General features: G+C 36.5%; 1 protein-coding gene across 1 annotated transcript; it reads left to right on the plus strand.

Annotated features, from left to right (window-relative positions):
* Positions 1-6,349: 6,349 nt before the first annotated feature.
* Positions 6,350-10,201, plus strand: LOC130736168 (two-component response regulator ORR21-like). Its single transcript, XM_057588014.1, has 5 exons — positions 6,350-6,612; positions 7,270-7,422; positions 7,506-7,793; positions 7,972-8,048; positions 9,152-10,201. The coding sequence occupies exons 1-5, from the start codon at positions 6,444-6,446 to the stop codon at positions 10,199-10,201; spliced, it is 1,737 nt and encodes a 578-aa protein (XP_057443997.1). The 5' UTR covers positions 6,350-6,443.
* The last annotated feature ends 8,561 nt before the right edge of the window (positions 10,202-18,762 follow it).

Genomic DNA, 18,762 nt, shown 5'->3' on the forward strand with positions numbered 1-18,762 from the left:
TTTAATAAAATAAGTATGAAATATACATCTAAAACCAAAGTAAATTACATCAACTTTATTTATCCAAATGAAAGCAAAATAATTGTTCAGTGCTTCCCAAACTCGGTACTCTCAACCCAAAGAGAAAATGGATGTCTCTCAACCCAACCATATTCTTGGCCCCTTCCTCTTTATCTTCTTCCTCTTCTTCAGGAGTGTAGTCGTCATCCGATAGTGGCTCGTCACAGAGTATCAGCTCCCAAGAATGAGTCGTCACCGTTATCTTCACGACCATCTACCCCCCCCCCCCAAATAAACACATAAACAAGTAGCGCAAGGGTCAGGTCGCATATTCTCATAAAAACATTCACATATACATGTACTCTCATAAATAACAAGGTATAATAAGCATAACCTTTAAGTTATATCTCAGTCAGTCACCTAAGTTCAGTTAGGCTAGCGACCTCACCATTCACACAACCACCTCAACACCGATGGCCATATTCACGATCATTCGCAGATGAACAATTCTCGGAGGGGACACACCGTACAACCCTCAATCACGTGGGGACACACCGTACAACCCACAAAATCACAAGGTGACCGCAGTCAACCAAATCACGTGGGGACACACCGTACAACCGACAAACACCCTCGCGTGCAAGTAACTGTTTGTCTCTAACGGCACCATCGTTCTCATGGTACATAGTCTCACCTAGACCTATGTTCCATTAATCACATTTTCACTTTTTACTTGCAAGCGAGTTATTTCTCTTTCTCTTATATTGAGGCTCTAAGTCAAGTCTTCCTAGAGTCTTTTATTCTCATCACAAAACTAAAGATAGCAACACAACATTCACAGTGCACAAAAGGGGATTACGGCTAGGTGAGCGACCCTTTTGTACAAATAACCAATTAAACAGTGTGAAATCATTTAAGAATAGCCATATACATAAAAACATGCATATTATGTCACAACAGCACCACAAGGCAAGTACCAAGGCTTAACAGAATATAACTCACAGCATCTCCTAAACACATGTTCCTAAACAAAACTTCAAAACATTTTCGCAACTCAACATACTGACAGCAGAAACAACTTTCACAAAAATAGAGCCACAGAATGTATCTTTCATCTAAAAATCACGTATGATACATTTCTGGAAAGATATTTTAAATATCTACAACTCTCTAGTTAAACACTCGTTCATTGGAGTCCCATAAATAGGTGATATTAGGCCTTAAAGCTTACTGTCCGGAACAGGAAAGACAGCAGGTGTAACAGTTACTAAAAACGACCTCCAGATCACATTACTAAACCAAAAATTATGATTTTTATACGTCTGGAAAGCTATTTCGAAAATATAAAACTTTGATTTTAATCACTTTTTCATTTGACGACCCTAAATAGGTGAAACGGGGCTCTGAAGTCCGCTGTCCAGTACAGGAAACTGGCAGCGAAACTCCCACCTCTAGTTTAAGCTATAAACCATTTCAGCCCAAGGCTTTATGCTATGTTCCAGCAATAAATATCAAATCACATAGGTCTCATATCATAATAGTACAGCAAGCAAACCTTCAACCCAAACCCTCATGCAAACCCTCAACAATCAAGATTTTTCACAACCAAACATAGCAACAAGTCCCTAACAAACTACCCAAGTCCCAGGACCAGCCCTTACCTTGATTCTTGATCTGAAAAGAGAAGAGAATGAAGTTTGGAAGAACAATCTCTTGCTGTCCAAGTCCCCTCCACCTTCCTTCTCCCTCGCGATTTCTCTCTCCCTCTCGCAAAGCTCTCTCTTGCGTGTACGACGGCGTACCGGCGGTGGTGGCGGCTTGAGCGGCGACCTCCCCCCTTGCTCTCTCGAGTTCTCTCACTGTTCTCTCTCTGGTTTTTCACGTGAAGAGATGGGGTGCAGTTTCTGTTCTGAATGAGGGAAAGAAAATAGGGTTTTCCCCTTAATCCCATGCGAACCACAAGTGGGCTAGGGTTAGGTTTTCCCTTTTCAAGCCCAAATCTCATCACCTTTGACCCAATTATTTAAAAACCCTAACCAGGTCTTATTTAATTAAAAACCTACTCTTTTTAATTAAATAACATAACCAAATTCGGAATTAAAATAAAAATGCACAAATTAATTCGCTGGCACTTTACTGCCAGAACCACACTCGGTAAAATTCGAATATCTCGAGTTACAGGGGTCGGAATGACCTGATTCCACTTCGGGAATTTTCTAAACTTAAAGGGCTACAACGCTCATGAAGGAAGTTTTCCCAAATGAGGTCGTTAAGACTCTCTAAAAATTCACACACGTTGACAGTTGTAATCTGTCAAAACTCAAACTTAGCCAAAAGTCTTATTTTATTCAATCTATCACTTAAGCATTACATAAGTAAGTCTAGGGTCTTACAGGATCTCTTCTTTATCAACTACTTCTAGACCTGACATTCTCTATAGCGTTCATTTATGTGCTCGTTTCCAATCAGATCCTAGGGAAACTCACTTAACTGCTGTTAAGAGAATCCTGAAATATCTGAAATGAACTACTAACCTAGGCTTGATGTATGAAAAGAGATCAGAGTACAAGCTCTCAGGTTATTGTGATGTAGAATATGCTGGAGATAGAACTGAAAGAAAGAGCACTTATGGAAATTGTCAATTTCTGGGAAGTAACTTAGGCTCTTGGGCAAGCAAAAGGCAATCTACAATTTCATTATCAACTGCAGAGGCAGAATATATCTCAGCAGCCATATGTAGTACTTAGATGCTCTAGATGAAGCATCAGCTGGAGGACTATCAAATGCTCGAGAACAACATTCCTATCTTTTGTGACAACACTGCTGCTATATCACTAAGCAAGAATTCTATTCACACTCAAGTGCCAAACATATAGAAGTAAAGTATCACTTCATCATAGACTATGTCCAGAAGGGTGTCTTACTTTTGAAGTTCGTGGATACTGATCATCAGTGGGCAGATATCTTCACTAAACCTTTAGCTCAAGATAGATTTAAGTTTATTTTGAAGAATCTGAAGATGAATTTTGAAGGTATGAAAAACGATAGAAAGGGGGGTTTGAATAGCGTTTTCAACTAAAAACTTTTCCCACTTGAGATTTAGACAAATCTCTCGAACAAACAACACAAAGTGCAAAGATAGGAGATGAAGAGAAGCACACAAGGATTTTACCCTGGTTCACTTGAAAATCGTTCAAGCTAGTCTAGTCCACCCGTGAAGGTGATCTCTTCCTTCTTAGAATGAAGGCAATCCACTATTCAATGTTTGTTACAACTGCACTAGCAACCTGCTCAGTGACTAACAATACAATGAACTAGCAAACACTAAGATTCACACTCTTAGTCTTCTCAAGGATCTGACCAACCTTGGTCCCTTAAGGAAAACAAACTAATTGTTTGAGGGTTTTGGGTTTACAATGAATGCTTGTAAGAAAGCAAAGGTGTAACACCCTCTTTCGGTGGTGCCACTTTAGTGACTTTAAATCAATAGTGCGGAAAATGCGTAAATATTTTTTTCGTTTTCTTTTCAAAGAGAAGACTTAACATAATGAAGACTCAACCCAAAGATAATGATCATAAAGTAATTGGAGATAGTGCCCGCAGGCGAATAAGTGCATCCCATGGTCAGAGCCATGAGTTTTATGAATACAGTTTTCAAGAAGATAAGTTAGCCCCAAACGGGAAATGACAATCAGAGCTGTGAAAACAATCCCCCCATATAATACACTCCTAACATCGACCCTCATCCGATCATGCATGAAGTCTGGGTCCACGTCGAAGGCTCAGTAGTAGTCATTGTGCTCAGGATCCTCCCCGAACGACGAACCATCTTGAATCAGTTGTTGGACGTCTGGCAGCAGGCCAACCGCCCAAACACAACCATACACACAAAGCCAAGGCGCTAGGGTCAACTCACGGAATATAATAGATAATACAAGCAACATGTGATGAATAAAGGGGTATATATATATAGGTTGTATATATACATATAAGTTCTGTATCGTCTACCCTAAGGTATATACATAACATGTTATCAGATTTCTAATAACAATTCAATATTCAATATCTCAACAATTCAATAAGTTATATCTTGAAAAACTCGATAAGCAATATATCAATGAATATAGTTAAATGCATGGTATGCCAATGCAATGTCATGCTCGAAATATGATCCGGATAGAATGAATAGATATTTATCAAAGATAGGATAAGGATGAATAGATATTTATCAAAGATAGGATAAGGATGAATAGATATTTATCAAAGATATTTTGAGAAGATATTTTGTAAAGATATTTTTGAGAAGATATTTTGTAAACCGGTACAGATTTGTTTAGATATCGGAGGATTTAGCTCATAGAGTTAAGATAAAAATATGAGAGTGATTCCGATTCTTTCCTACTGATTCTATCGTACTTTAGACACGATATTCTCCCCGCCGAATCTTCTAATTCTTCAAAGAAATATCGGTATGATTTTTGGTTTTCGAGGCTTGTGTTTAATGCTATATATAGAGGTTGGAAAAACGCGGGAAAATGAAAGTTTCGTGATTCCGATTTTTCCAGTTTCATTCTCCGTGAATTCTAAGATAGGTTTTGGCGACATAATACCAAAACTCAAAAGAGGTTTCCTTGTATTTTAGGTGACTAATGCAAAGTCGGTGTAAAACTATTTTACCCGATAAGTTACTTTTTGCATTGAATGTCGGAAGAGAAAACTTCCTTCTGAAGAAAGATAGGAAACATCAAGAGAAATGGGTGTACGCGTGTGGAATCTTCATTTGAAGCTCTGAATAGAAAAAGTCTTCATTGTCGGTTGATTCTAGGGTTTTGAAATACCAGGGTTTCAGTTTCGGCAAACTTCCGATGATTGGAATCGGACGTTCGTAGATCCTATAGTTTCGCCTCGAAACGATGGTCATATAAGGATTAAGAGAAATTCTAACATTTCTCTGAAGATTTTTGGAACTTATTCCTACAGTGTTCCAAGGGTGGAACATAGTCTTTTCCTAAGGTTCTTGTCCTAGGTTTAAGCGAATCGATCGTGCTATACCTTTTATCGATTCGGATACAATCCTTAGACTTTTCCTGAACTTTCTCCTTCATATGTTTATTCCATTCGATAAACTCTTGTTCAGGTTTTTCCTTCACGATACGTCAAGCCTAATCGTAAATGGAAATCTCTTCCACTTATTCTAAGCTTAAAAACTTGGGTCTTACAAAAGGTAAACACAATAAGAACGATTGAAGAAAGATTTCTAAGAGAATATTGAATGGTTGCTTGAGCTTGCACAAAGTTTCTTAGCGTCTTCTTCCAACTTAAGCCTCTATTTATACTCCAAGGATTAGGGTAGTTTCCGTTGCATGGAATGCTACCGTTGGAGGGCAAATATGTAACTTCCAGAGCCTCTGAACCTTCATGACAAAATTAGTGTATTGTTAGTCACTTTTCAGGTTGCAAGTGTAGTTGTAACATTCATTGATTTTAGTGAATTGCCTTCATCAGAAGAAGGAAAAAATCACCTTCACGGGTGGACTGGATTAACTTGAGCTTTTATCTCAAGTGAACCAGGATAAAATACTTGTGTGCTCTACTTCATATTCTTTAGCACCTAGTTCTTATCTTTAAGTTTGTCAAAACTTAAAAAGGGGAAAACTTTTGTTTAAAAACTCTATTAAAACACCCCCTTTCTAGTGTTTTTCGCACATTCAATAACTAATTAATATTGTGATTAATGTATAGTTCAAGTCAACTGTAATTATTCATACTTTTTTTATTGACTTATTCATACTTAAAATATTATATTAATTATAATATAAATAAGAATTGATACTATAAATAATTATAACTTTTATTAGATTAAGTTAATTTTCCTTAATATTAGTTAATATAATTATTAAATGAAATGAAAATTAATAACCAATTAATATTATTATTAATGCTGGTTCAAGTCAACTTTACATTTATATACATGTACTAAAAATTTTAATATAAATAAGTAATATAATGAATATAATAATAAAATTTATTGAACATTTTCCTGAATGGTTGACTAAATTTGTTAAGTACAAAAGTAATAATGAGTAATAAAATTAATAATTAATAACTAATTAATTTTTTTTTGAAAGATATTAATAACTAATTAATACTGATGAATATATTTCAAGTTATTTGCTTATATATAGAGATAGATATTGAGAAATCTATCTCTATATAAGAGTGTTTGTCATACATTGAAATCAAAATCAATCAAGTTATATTTTAAAATCTCTTCAGCCCCCCTCCCTGCTCAGCCAAACTTCTCCAGCTGTTGTTCCCCCCTCTTACAGCAACAAAGATCTTCGCCACCTCCCTTTCACCTCAATTCTTCAGTTATACTCAGTGCCCCACTCCAAATTCTCCACTGTTTCTCGAAACGACGTCGTTGCCTCACAACAGCAACCATGGCTACACCGTTGCAGAAACGAGTGCACTCCGGCACCAGCTCCGGCGGCTCATATGAGGTTACTTCCGCCCCGGAGTTCCCGGTGGGTCTCAGAGTTCTCGTCGTCGACGATGATACCACCACCTTGAAGATTATTGAGAAAATGTCTATTAGTTGCAATTATCGCGGTTAGTTTGACTACTGACTTTGTTCTCTTGATTTCTTCGATGAAATTCGTCAATTTTGCATGTTTGATTTTTATGATTGAATTGATGCTTCGTGTTGTTTGTGACTGTTTTTGTCGTTGTTTATATAGATCACATGGTGTTGCACTTGGAAATTTTAGATTTTTGTGTGCCTGTTAAAATTTATGCCTTGCGGCAGAGACGTGAATTCTGCAGGGGCACCTATTTGGGTATACCTAATTTGATATGGATTTGAGAACGGCTATTGTGCTAATGTCAACAACAATTGAGCATTTTCTCCCTTTAATTGAAAGCAGGAAATCCTAGGAAGATTTGCATGATATTCTTGCATTAACAATTCTTATACCCATATGATTTGTGCCTTTTATACTTTTTTTGCTTGAATGTAGGACTTGCAAATTTTCTGGCCTTCAAGGCTCGACCTACTGTGGTTTATGTGTGTGTGTTCATTTTTGATGTGTTCAATGTTGCATAATGAATGTGAAAAAAGGGTTTGGTTTTGTTACATGTCATTTTGTAAGAAGCTGAACAAATTTCACTTTACTCTATTTGTATATGACATGGGTGGCAGCTGGTTTTCGAGTCTTGTAAATTTGAATATCATTTCTTCTTAACTCTCATTGTAATTTTGTCTTCCAGTTACCGCATGCTCTGATGCCACTGTTGCTTTGAATCTTCTGCGAGAGAGGAAAGATGATTTTGATGTGGTACTGAGTGATGTTCACATGCCAGACATGGATGGATATAAACTTCTTGAACATGTTGGGTTGGAGATGGATCTTCCTGTTATTAGTAAGCACGGTTTCTCTTTTTAATAGTATTACTTTACTTGTAGTCCTTAACATTGAAAGTTGGTTTTTTTATGGATGCTGCAGTGATGTCTGTTGATGGTAGAACATGTGCTGTCATGAAGGGAATTAGACATGGGGCTTGTGATTATTTAATTAAGCCAGTACGTCTGGAAGAACTGAGGAATATATGGCAGCATGTCGTTAGGAAAATATACAATGAAAATAAAGAACATGCAAATTCTGGTGATGCTAAACATACTTCTTCAATTGAATTGGAGATTGATGACCCATCATCTAAGAAGCCCCGTGTAGTGTGGTCAGTAGATCTGCATGAAAAGTTTGTCAGTGCTGTGATTCAACTTGGGCTTGACAGTATGACTCTCCACTTATTTTTTCTTTCCATTTCTTTTGATTTTGCCTTTTATGACTACTTTGGATTTCAATAAGCATAAAAGCACAATCTAACTCGTATATATATATTTTTTTTTTACTATTTTTAAGCATGAATTTCCATTTAGGAGATCAATTGTTTCTTGTACTTGTATTTCAGGGGCTGTGCCAAAGAGAATTCTAGAGTTGATGAATGACCCTGACTTAACAAGGGAAAATGTTGCAAGCCATTTGCAGGTTTGTTTTCATTCCAAAAGTTGAAGTGATTCTTTACCTTTTTCCGTGAGATCCATTTTCAGTTTTTTAGTTACTATCAATGGATATGCAACTGATCTCACCAGTTACCCTATCTTTCTTCTTTACTTTTATATATACTATTTTTTATGTAAGTTTTATTATGTATTGGCCCACGATTTACCTTCTGTTTATTTTTATGATTAGTCTTTCTTAACATTGTTGATTTAGCAAGGATAGGAGTGTTTATGGCTAATTCGTAGAGGCAAAGAGGTGTCTACAAGTTCAAATTTTTTTATAAAAAAATTAATGGTTTTTGGGCATCAATGAAACTCAAACGTACAATGCTCTCTTTTGTTATTCCATGTTAGGAAGGGCTATTGATTGACGAGGTCGCATGTCATAAAAGAGGTTTTTAGTTTCTTTTTTTCAAAACTCAGTGTTTATCTTATTTAAGACAACATTATTAAATCTACTTCCGAAGAGGTTTAACTGTGCTACATCCATCATTTCTTACTGTTTTGGGTATGAAATTTTAGGTTAGACGTGTTGGATGATGTGTCAAGCTGAGATGATTGTCTTGAGTGGATTATGTAAAAAAAAGCCAGAGAAATCATTATTGAAAGTTAATGCAATGGTTGATTTGACTTGAAAATGGAATTTTAAATTTGCTATGAATGTACAAACATAGTTACGAGAATTCCCTGGAATAAAATAAAAAAACTAAGATTAAGGGAGACCAAGAATGGCATATGCAGAAGTGTCATAAAGAACTTGTCAGTTTTGTATCTTTTTTCTGCTCTTTCTGAAAGCAGATGTAATTACTTGATTAGCTAAGAAGGGAAAATATATATGCAAATGAATATTATCCATTTTTCTGTGATAAATGTCCATACATGTGAGTTTATGAATGTCAAGTGGTAGGATTTAAGACCCAAATCAATTTTGCTAATAACTAACCAGAAAGTAGAATTAGTTATTGGATTTGGAATATTATATGTTTTTTGATAGTTTTTACAAACTGAGGCACCAAATTATAGATAAATGAGCTTTGTTTTGTATTTTTAACTAATATTTCCATTCTGAACTGCAATTTCCATTGGCAGAAATTTAGAATTTATTTGAGGCGATTAAGTGAAGTGGCACAGCAACAGATTGGAATGCTAAATACAGTTCCTGGGACTATAGAATCCAAGTTGAGTGCATCTGGAAGATTTGACATACAAGCTTTGGCTGCTTCTGGCCATGTTCCCCCTGAAACACTTACAGCCATTCAAGCTGAGTTTTTAGGTCACCCCATTACTAACATAATACCTACGGTGGGACAGATTACCCTTCTCGAAGCATCAAGACAGGGTCCAATACATTCTCATGTTCATCATGGTTTGGCACATGGTCAGCCTCTTGAAAAATGCCCTTCCAACATTGCCAAGAATTTCCCTCAGCCCATCGTTACTTTTGATGGCACATCTTCAAGATATGTTGCATCGCAATCATCCAATACAATTAATTATGTGGGACCAAATAGTAGCGTTGGAAGGTTGGGCGATCAGAATAATGACATGCTGGTGAATATATTGCGGCACCAACAACAGCAGCAGCACCCGCAACAGCCCTCACCTCTGATACAGGATCAAAGTCGATCAATCAATGTTCAACCATCTCGTGTGGTAGTTCACTCTCAAGCTTCTGACACTTTGAAGGTGGTGAATAATCTTGCTACTGTCAACCAGGGTTGCAGTTTTGGCAGGAATGCCATAATTGGTTATGGTTCATTGTCACAAAAATCAAATAAATCATTGAGTACATCTCAATTTACTAGTGGTGATGCCATAATTAATTATGGTTCTTGTTCAATAGGCTCCACCCATAGCAATATTCCGCCGCTTCAAAACTCAACTTTCACATTTGGTGCTGCGAAACCAATCCCTGAACTTCTGCCTGTTACTGATAGACAAGTTCCCTATGGTGTTAAATCTGGTGCTTCACTTGATCAAGCATGTCCTAGCAGTCTTGGATTTGTTGGCAGAGGTACCTGCATTCCAAGTAGGTTTATGGAAAATGAAATTGAATCTTCTGCAGGTGATTTTAGTCAAATGAAAGTATCCGTAGATAGCAATGGTAACACCATGAAGGAGGAGCCAAATTTTATATGATCATTAAAGTGTTGACTGAATAGGTAATATGAGATTTGTTTGAACTTTATAATATTATGAATATTAGTTGCAGTACTATTTGACAAGTTTTATATTACTGGAGCTTATTGTAAGTTGAATGATGATGCTATCTTTGCCTTGTAAGTTTCTTCAATGGAAATAAAAGTGCTTCAACTACTTTCTACACATTAATAATTTAAACTTATAAATGAGATTAAACGTATCTGAAAATGTTTTGGTGACTTTGATGTGGGCATTTCTATTGTCTTTGGTATTTGCTAAACCTAGACTATAGAACATTTAATAAATAACTATTACAGGATTTGATGTGTTAAACATATTAAAGTCATGATAAGGATGATGGTGGGCAATATTTGGAATGTATCATGTGTTATTCTTCCGAAACATGCTAATTAAATATTAACAGAGGTGTGTTCCTAGAAAAGATTACCAGGGGTTGAGGATATTGTAGCAAGCTTTAGGATCACACAAATTCATTATTATAATTTCTCACCTTTGCTTTGTCATATCTTTCACATCATATGGCATAAGGTGAATAAAGTTGAATGGGTTGGCACCTTTTGTTTAAAAGATAAATCTTAACTTGAATTTGTGCTTAAATTTATGTAGATTATTAATGTCTTCCTGCATCTTGTTTGCAACAGGTTGAGTTCTTTGGTGAGGAGAAGGCCTTTCATCTTAAGGTACAAATTGTTTCCTCTTTAATTGTTAAGAAAAATAGTTGTAGATCTGCTTTTTATTTGCACCTGCACCATTCTTAGATGCACTCTAGAGCTCAATGATGACTCCTACTCTGTATAAAAGATTAGTATATATGGTGTTTCGTATGCTCCTTAGTTGCTGCACATGTAACTAGGAATGTTTTATCATGTATCAAGCAGTTTGTAGGGAAACAAAATTTGGTTTTATTTCAACATTATTGTCTTCATGCGTGGTTATAATATCTTAGAATACTCTAGGAGTAATTATTGGGTGAGCACAAACACAACACTTCAAATTTAGGCACACCAACTAAACAAATTACAAGTCACCAAAGTATAAATAATTAAAAAAAGTTAAACATATGTCACTTTCTATTCCTATAAGCTTGTAGGATTGCTCACCACCTTATCATGGCTGCCAAACCTTTACGTTCTTTACGTTGCTCACCGCTTCATCTGCAAACACAAATTTGTTGCAATAGCCAGTGGAGCTTGATGAGAATTTGCAGAGAGAGCTCTGAGAGTGTGAGCTTGGTTTCTGAACCATAAAGCTTATGAGATATAGCATCATAAGCCAAGGCAGCCTCATGAGCGGTTCCAAATGTTACCCGATAATAGCCACAACCCACAATTGGTTTCACGGATTTTAGCAATTCATTTCTCCAAGTTCTCAATCACACACCTTTTTAGTTGCAACTTGCAATTTTAGAGTCTTATTTGCCCTTCATGCTTCCCTTTCTAGAGCTGGTCTATGCAGGCCTACTAAAGAGGCTTGCACAAGCTAACTCTAGAAAGGGTTGCATGACTGGTAAATCAGATTCTGAAAAATGCAAGTTGCACCTACAAAGGTATGAGACAAAGAACTTGGGGGAAATGAGTTGCTGAAATCCGTGAGCATTCGCGATCTCCCATGAGACTATCTTGGCTTATGATGCTGCAAATGCAATATTTATGGCTCAAAACCCAAGCTCGATCTCCTTGAGCTCTCACTGCTACAAATTCTCATCCATCTACACCTTTTCGGTACTTGCAACGATGCAGAGTTTTCCAGATGGTGTCATAAGGAACGAAGAGGATTGACAGCGATGATAAAGGCATAAAGTGGTGAGCAATGTTACGAGCATCTAGGAATTTAAAGTGACCTCTGTTTCTTTTTTTTATTTTATATTTTGTTGTCTTGTAATATTTTTTTAGCATGTGTGTCTAAATAAGAGATGTTGGGTTTGTTCTCGCCTAAGGGTGGCAATATGGGCTCAGCCTGCCCTGCCAACGTTTTAGGCGGGTTGGGCTGGGGATATGCGGCTGGGATGGGCTGGCCTGCAGAGTTCTTTGTTGTTATTTTTTCACACAGCTGGTCTGGAAACATTTGTTTGTTGGGCTGGAAATTTCTTTTTCCCCACTATTCTAACTTGGCTGCAGCAGCCAGCAGTGTCTATACCAACACACACACTCACTTTTCTCAGTCACTTGTCTTTTCTTACTTGTTCTGTTGATCATTCTCACTCACGAGTCATGACACAAACACACAAAGTCCGTAGTTATCTTATGCCTAATTTGGTTTACACCTCTTTTATTTCACATTCCATGCATGGTAATTGACGTTTAGAACCTGAAATAGCTGTGGGAGCGGTTGCGCTAATGTACCAACTTTGGGATGAGTTGTAATAAAGGCTAACTGGTTTAATTACAAATATTTTAAAGTCCATAAATACATCATATAACCAATAAATACTTGACAAATCTTGCTAGGTATAGAATCCATGTAAAACGGTGGTTACATTGTTATCGTTTCTAGACTTTTCAATCCACTCACAAATTTAATATTGCAGGGCTTTAGTTTCTACCTTTTTCTATTGTGAATAGTATTGGCTTATCTTCCTAGAAGATTATCCATATTGCTGCAAAAAGATATGAATGTTTCTTAGAGTAACTTGTTCATGTTGAAATAAATATGCTGCACCTAAAAAGATGGCAATTTGGCCTCTTTCTATCTAATGTTTCCATTACGCAACAATAATTCCAGAGTTTTCGTGCCAATGATGTTTGGATTTTTTTTTCATTTATAATGGCCTGCCAGCGCCCTTTGGTGGGGCGAGACAGTATTTCTAGCCCACTCTTTTTGCCGGGCCAGTCTAACCCGTCTTGTTTGTGGTTGCTATGAGCAGGCCAACCTGTATATATGTCACCTAAGAATTACTCCTTTCTGAGTTTTTTTTTTGTTGTTACAACTCCTTGCTGAGTTTGTGCTCACATAAGAAATACTGGAAAAGCTGGATTTACTCTTCGTCAAGAAAATAAAACTAAATTATGGTAATTTTCAAGAGATAAAAACTTAATTAACCAATAAAACTATAGGACAAGATTTTGACCAAAACTAGATTTGACTAACAAAAAACCAATTAAACTAGATTTTCTCGTCCACTTAATTTGAAATTCATCTTCTTAATTTTCATCCAAGGCATACATACAAATGAAACAGTTGTTTCTATTGTAAACATACTCTTCAAATCCTTTAAAAAAAAAAACATACTCTTCAAATAAAACTAAAACAAGTTTTTTTTTTAATAAAAAACTAAAACAAGTTAATGGTATAATAATGCGTTGATACTGATGAACAATATTTTACCCACTATTGATAATCTTAATTTTCCATTATTGATGATTCTTTGTGCTTAATTCACTTTGTTTGGCATGGGTTTTTATTATTTAGTCTAATTAGGTATATTACTATTTTCAGGTCATATTTTGCATCAAAGGTGTTTTGGGCATTGCGGAATGAAGATTTTATTTGTGTCGAATTGAAGATTGTATTTTTTATTATATTTTAAAATTTTATTTTCGAGATTATATTCTCAGGATTTATTTTCGTTTGTTATTTTCGGATTTTATCTTTAGGATTTGATTTTTATTTAGAATATGATTCCAGCCCTATAAAAAGATTTGTGCTGAAACAACTTGAGACAACTTTTGCTTTGCAATATAATTTTGAATTTCAGTTTATCATTAGGGCTCTGTTAGGGTTTGCCCTTCTATTCCCTATATTCTATATTACTTCACTGCTTTTGTTATTCCGTCCATGAAATGCTAACTTCCTGGATTAAATCTCTTTGGAAGTATATCGCACTCTTGAGGTATTGATTTTAATGAAAAATTCTTTCGTTATTAATTTTCTTCGTCTCTATTTCTGAATCTATGGTTTGCTTAATTCTGTCGTTTTAGAAATAAGTGTTGATGTATGATCGCTTAGTTTGTGTAAATTCATAACTGTTTCATAAACGCTTAGTTTTTAGAACGGTGAATTGATTTTCGCTTAGTTAATTAATTATCATGAATTAGAGAATCAATAAGAAGGAACTATTATGTTGAACCACATTGAGTTGCGGTATACTGAACCAAAGGGATTTGTTCGTTTGAATCCACTATGTTAGTCTGCTTTTAATTTAATGCTACCGCAACCAATAATCCTTGGGAAACGACCTAGGAGTCACTTCCCATTACTACAGTTTTATTTTCTTAAATAATTATTTGCATCAGGCAATTTGATCGAGGTCGTAACCGATGCAAATAATTATTTAAGAAAACAAAACTGTAGTACTAGGAAATGACTCCTAGGTCGTTTCCCAAGGATTACCACTCAAGCAAAAGCTTCAACACTTAAGCCGCACGCACACGAAAGGGTTGTGATTTTCCTGCAGTAAGCATAGAATTAAAAGCAGATTAACAGAGTAGATTCAAACGGACAAATCCCTTTGGTTTAGTATATCACAACTCAATCATTGGTTCAACATAATAGTTCCTTCTTATTGATTCCCTACTTCGCAAGAATTAATTAACTAAGAGAAAATCAATTCATAGTTCCAAAAACTAAGCAATTATGAAATAATTACGAATTTACACAAACTAAGCAATTTTGAAATAATTATAGAATCCTTGTTGTTTACTTTTCAAGAGCTACTGAAATGCGATTTACTTGTTACGTCTTGGAACTTGATATGAGTTGAACTTTAGGACAAACAATCATAGTCAAAAGAACTAAGAACTTATGATCTACTTGTTTCATCTGGAATTTCATATGCATTGGAATTCGGGACAAACAAGGACAGTCTAAGTAATTAGTCACCTGCTCTAATCAGAAGGTCCGATTTGCAAAGAGAAAAAGTTATATCTGCAATGTTAATATCTTGCAAAGACAGTCTGACTCAATGATGATAAGGAAGATCAAGAAGAAGTTGAAGATCGTCTCAACAGAAGAAACTGCTACAACAAGAGATACGATTCTTCAACGGGAAGATTCTGAGCAAAGCAGAAAAGAAGACAAGACAACAAACATTAGAAAGTTGATTAAAAGAAAAAGATGTCAACAAAAGATCAGAAGACTTTCCAGAAGAAGAGCAGGATTGTCTCAAGGAAAAAGGGATGATGTAATTCTGGTTCTCGCACAGGACAAATATTCTACGCGATGTTGGGACAACCGGTTCGACAACTGACTAACAGTAAAAAAACCAGCAAAATAATAAAGAAGAACACAGAGGATTGGGTAACCCAGTTCGGTGAAACTTCACCTACGTCTGGAGGGTTTGCACCCAAAGAAAGGAAATCCACTATCTCAAGATTCAGGAATTACAGACACTCATGAACACCACAGTTCATAGTTCACTTCCTAATCTACCCAGTGTATTTCTACTTAGTATCTCAACCTAAGTATGAGAGCCCCTAGCTCTCACTTTCTCTCAATAGCTGCACCAGTGATTAGTAACAAACAATCAACCAATCAGAGTTTTAGAATCAAAGAACACATAACACAACTTTGCTTTAATAGAATCAGTGAGCAAAGTTTGTTCACAAGTAAACAAGGACAAAGACAACGACAACCCTAAAACCCTTTATCTCTCTCAATTAGCTTCGATGGTCTTCTTGTTTTAGGTCTTCATCCTTTTATATGCTTCAGCAGCTGCAACATAGGCACTAGGGTTAGCATGGGCTGAAGTAACAGATTGCAACAACCATCAAATCAAAACTGAATCTCCAAAGATCTTGGTTGCGTTTTTCCAAGTAAAGATAGAAACAAATCTTTTATCCAAAAGATTGTTTCAACAAATAACAACCCACAATTAAAACCCTTCTGGTACAGCTACTTGAACCTCAAGTAACTTATAAAAACATATCTTCATAAGATCTTCAAGGGCCCACAACTAAAACTTAAGTTGAGGACTGATGCCCTAGCTTCGCAGAATCAGATGTCCCGGCATCAGAATGCCACGACATCTGCTTCGACAATCGGTTGTTTTGACCAAAATGCAAGACCAACATGTAACAACAATCTCCCCCTTTGTCAAATTTTGTCTAAAACAACTCACAGATCAGAGAGGGTAAACATAGAGAACCAAAGCTTCCCCGTAGCAGGCAGAACTCCCCCTCAAAATGATGCATCCATACCAACAACAAGTAAACTCCTAAAGGCATAGTTGGAACCAAAGAACAATAGCAGCAAAAAACACCTAACTAACCAACAAATGCAACCACTAAACCAGTACAACTTGAATATAAAACAGTAGCAGCTTGGAGTACTAGACAACCAGTTACTTGCATTATCTTGAAAGAGTCTTCAATTTATTACAGACCAAAGCTAATACTAGCAGAAACAAGGAACATAGTCTTCAAAATCACCAATACTACTCCCCTTTTTTAACACAAATTTGGCAAAGGGTGCTCACCATAACAAACCATCACTAGAATGACAACAATTCATGAACATTTTCCATAACTGACTTCTTACAACTGGTAGATGGTCCGGAACCCAAGGTAGATTGATGGATTTGGAAATCAAGTTCAGATGTGTCAACAATGGGGTTTGGATTTCCAGCAGAGGGTCCCATATTCCACATCTGAAGTAGTCTCAACTAATGTCTCAACATGGGGTTCAACATTGGGAACAGAAACAGATTCAACTGATATCTTATGAATCACATTAGGCACAATAGCATTAGGATCTGCACTTACAGATTCACCTATGCTTGCATGAACAGTTGCTGGTGCATTTGAGACTTCAAGAGAACTTGCATCAACAAATTTTCTTCCTCCACTCCTTCATAACATCTACACTAGAACTCTGAGGTTTAAGAAGAGCAACATCCTTTGAATATGATCTATTCACCCTAGATGGTTGTGGAGACATCTCTTCCTCGCTGAAGAACTTGACTCTAACTCCTTCTTTAGGTTTCCACTCTTTCCTTGGTGGAGCTACCTGTGGATTAGTCCTTGGTTCATCATGAGACTGAGGATATCCATATAGCTTCTAACAGTAGGGCCTTATATGACCAAGTTTTCCACAGTGATGACATCTCCAAGTAGATTTCTTGGATTTTCTGAACTGAGGGTACTCCATGTCGTACAGAATGATGCAACATTGGGTCTGACATTGGTTGCTTAGTTTTCTTTTCAGATGAAACAGACTTATTTGCATTGTGGTAGCTGAATCCTATCCCTTCCATATCTCCAACTGTTTTCCCAACTTCCAGAATCTCCTCTAACACATTAGTTACTATATTCCATCATACCAATAGACTTTTTCATACCTTCAAGCTTTTGAGTTCAGTAATGTTACCTCCTCTGCATTTGTGATATGAAGTTTCTCATTCTCCTCACGCAACTTGCTGATGGTCTTTACTTCTTCTTGCAAGCTGGAGTTATTACTCTGAAGTTGCTCCTTCTCAGCAACCAAATCCTTGACTTCTTTTCTCATTTTCTCACCATACATACATGATTCCTTCCACTTAGCCAGTAACAATTTGTAGGCTTCAATAGTTCTTCATTTGAGATAACCTCATCACCATCACTTGACTCAGTATCAGAATAGTACTTTCCAATGAGAGCCTTTACATGAATAGCCTTGGTTGTATCATTCTCATGTTTGCCCTTCAGTTGAAATTTAGTATTCTTCACATTGTCCAGGACATTTGTATTTGACGTTCTGCCTAAAATCTTCAACGCTTTGTCAAGAAATGATATATCCTCTGCAATACTTGCATCAGTATCCTCCTCCCTTTGATCTTCATCTTCTTCAGTCTTGGATACAAAAGTTATACACTACGCCTTCTACTCAGACCTACCATTAAGAGACATCTCAAAGGTTTGCAAGGAACCAATGAGTTCATCAACCTTGATGTTACTAATGTCTTGGGCTTCTTCAATGGTAGTTACCTTCATGTCAAACCTCTTGGGGAGAGACCTGAGAATCTTTCTTGCTAACTTTTCTTCAGACATGGGTTCCCCTAGGGCAAAAGAAGAGTTGGCTAGATCCTTTATAGGCATGTGGAACTCATATATGGATTTATCCTCATTCATCTTCATAGTTTCAAACTGAGTTGTAAGAAGCTGAAGCTTTGACATACGAACTCTTGAAGTTCCTTCATGGGCAGTCTTGAGAATCTCCCATGCTTCCTTAGCCAGTACATGTGTTGATTAGCCTGAACATATTTGTACCATCCAAAATTGGTGGCATATAGATTGATCTTCTTCCATCCATAATGTTGTCCTTGAGAACATAATATATTCCCTGGAGCTCACCCAAACAAAATAGGGTGCCTGCTCTGATACCAATTGTAATTCTGGTTCTCACACAGGACAAATGTTCTACGCGATCCTGGGACAAAGGGTTCGAAAACTGACTAACAGTAACAAAACCAGCAAAATAAATAAAGAAGAACACAAAGGATAGGTAACCCAGTTTAGTGAAACTTCACCTATGTCTGGAGGGTTTGCACCCAAGAAAGGAAATCCACTATCTCAAGATTCAGGAATGACAGACACTCATGAACACCACAGTTCATAGTTCACTTC

The sequence above is a fragment of the Lotus japonicus genome, chromosome 2 (assembly GCF_012489685.1).
Source record: "Lotus japonicus ecotype B-129 chromosome 2, LjGifu_v1.2".
Taxonomy (NCBI): domain Eukaryota; kingdom Viridiplantae; phylum Streptophyta; class Magnoliopsida; order Fabales; family Fabaceae; genus Lotus; species Lotus japonicus.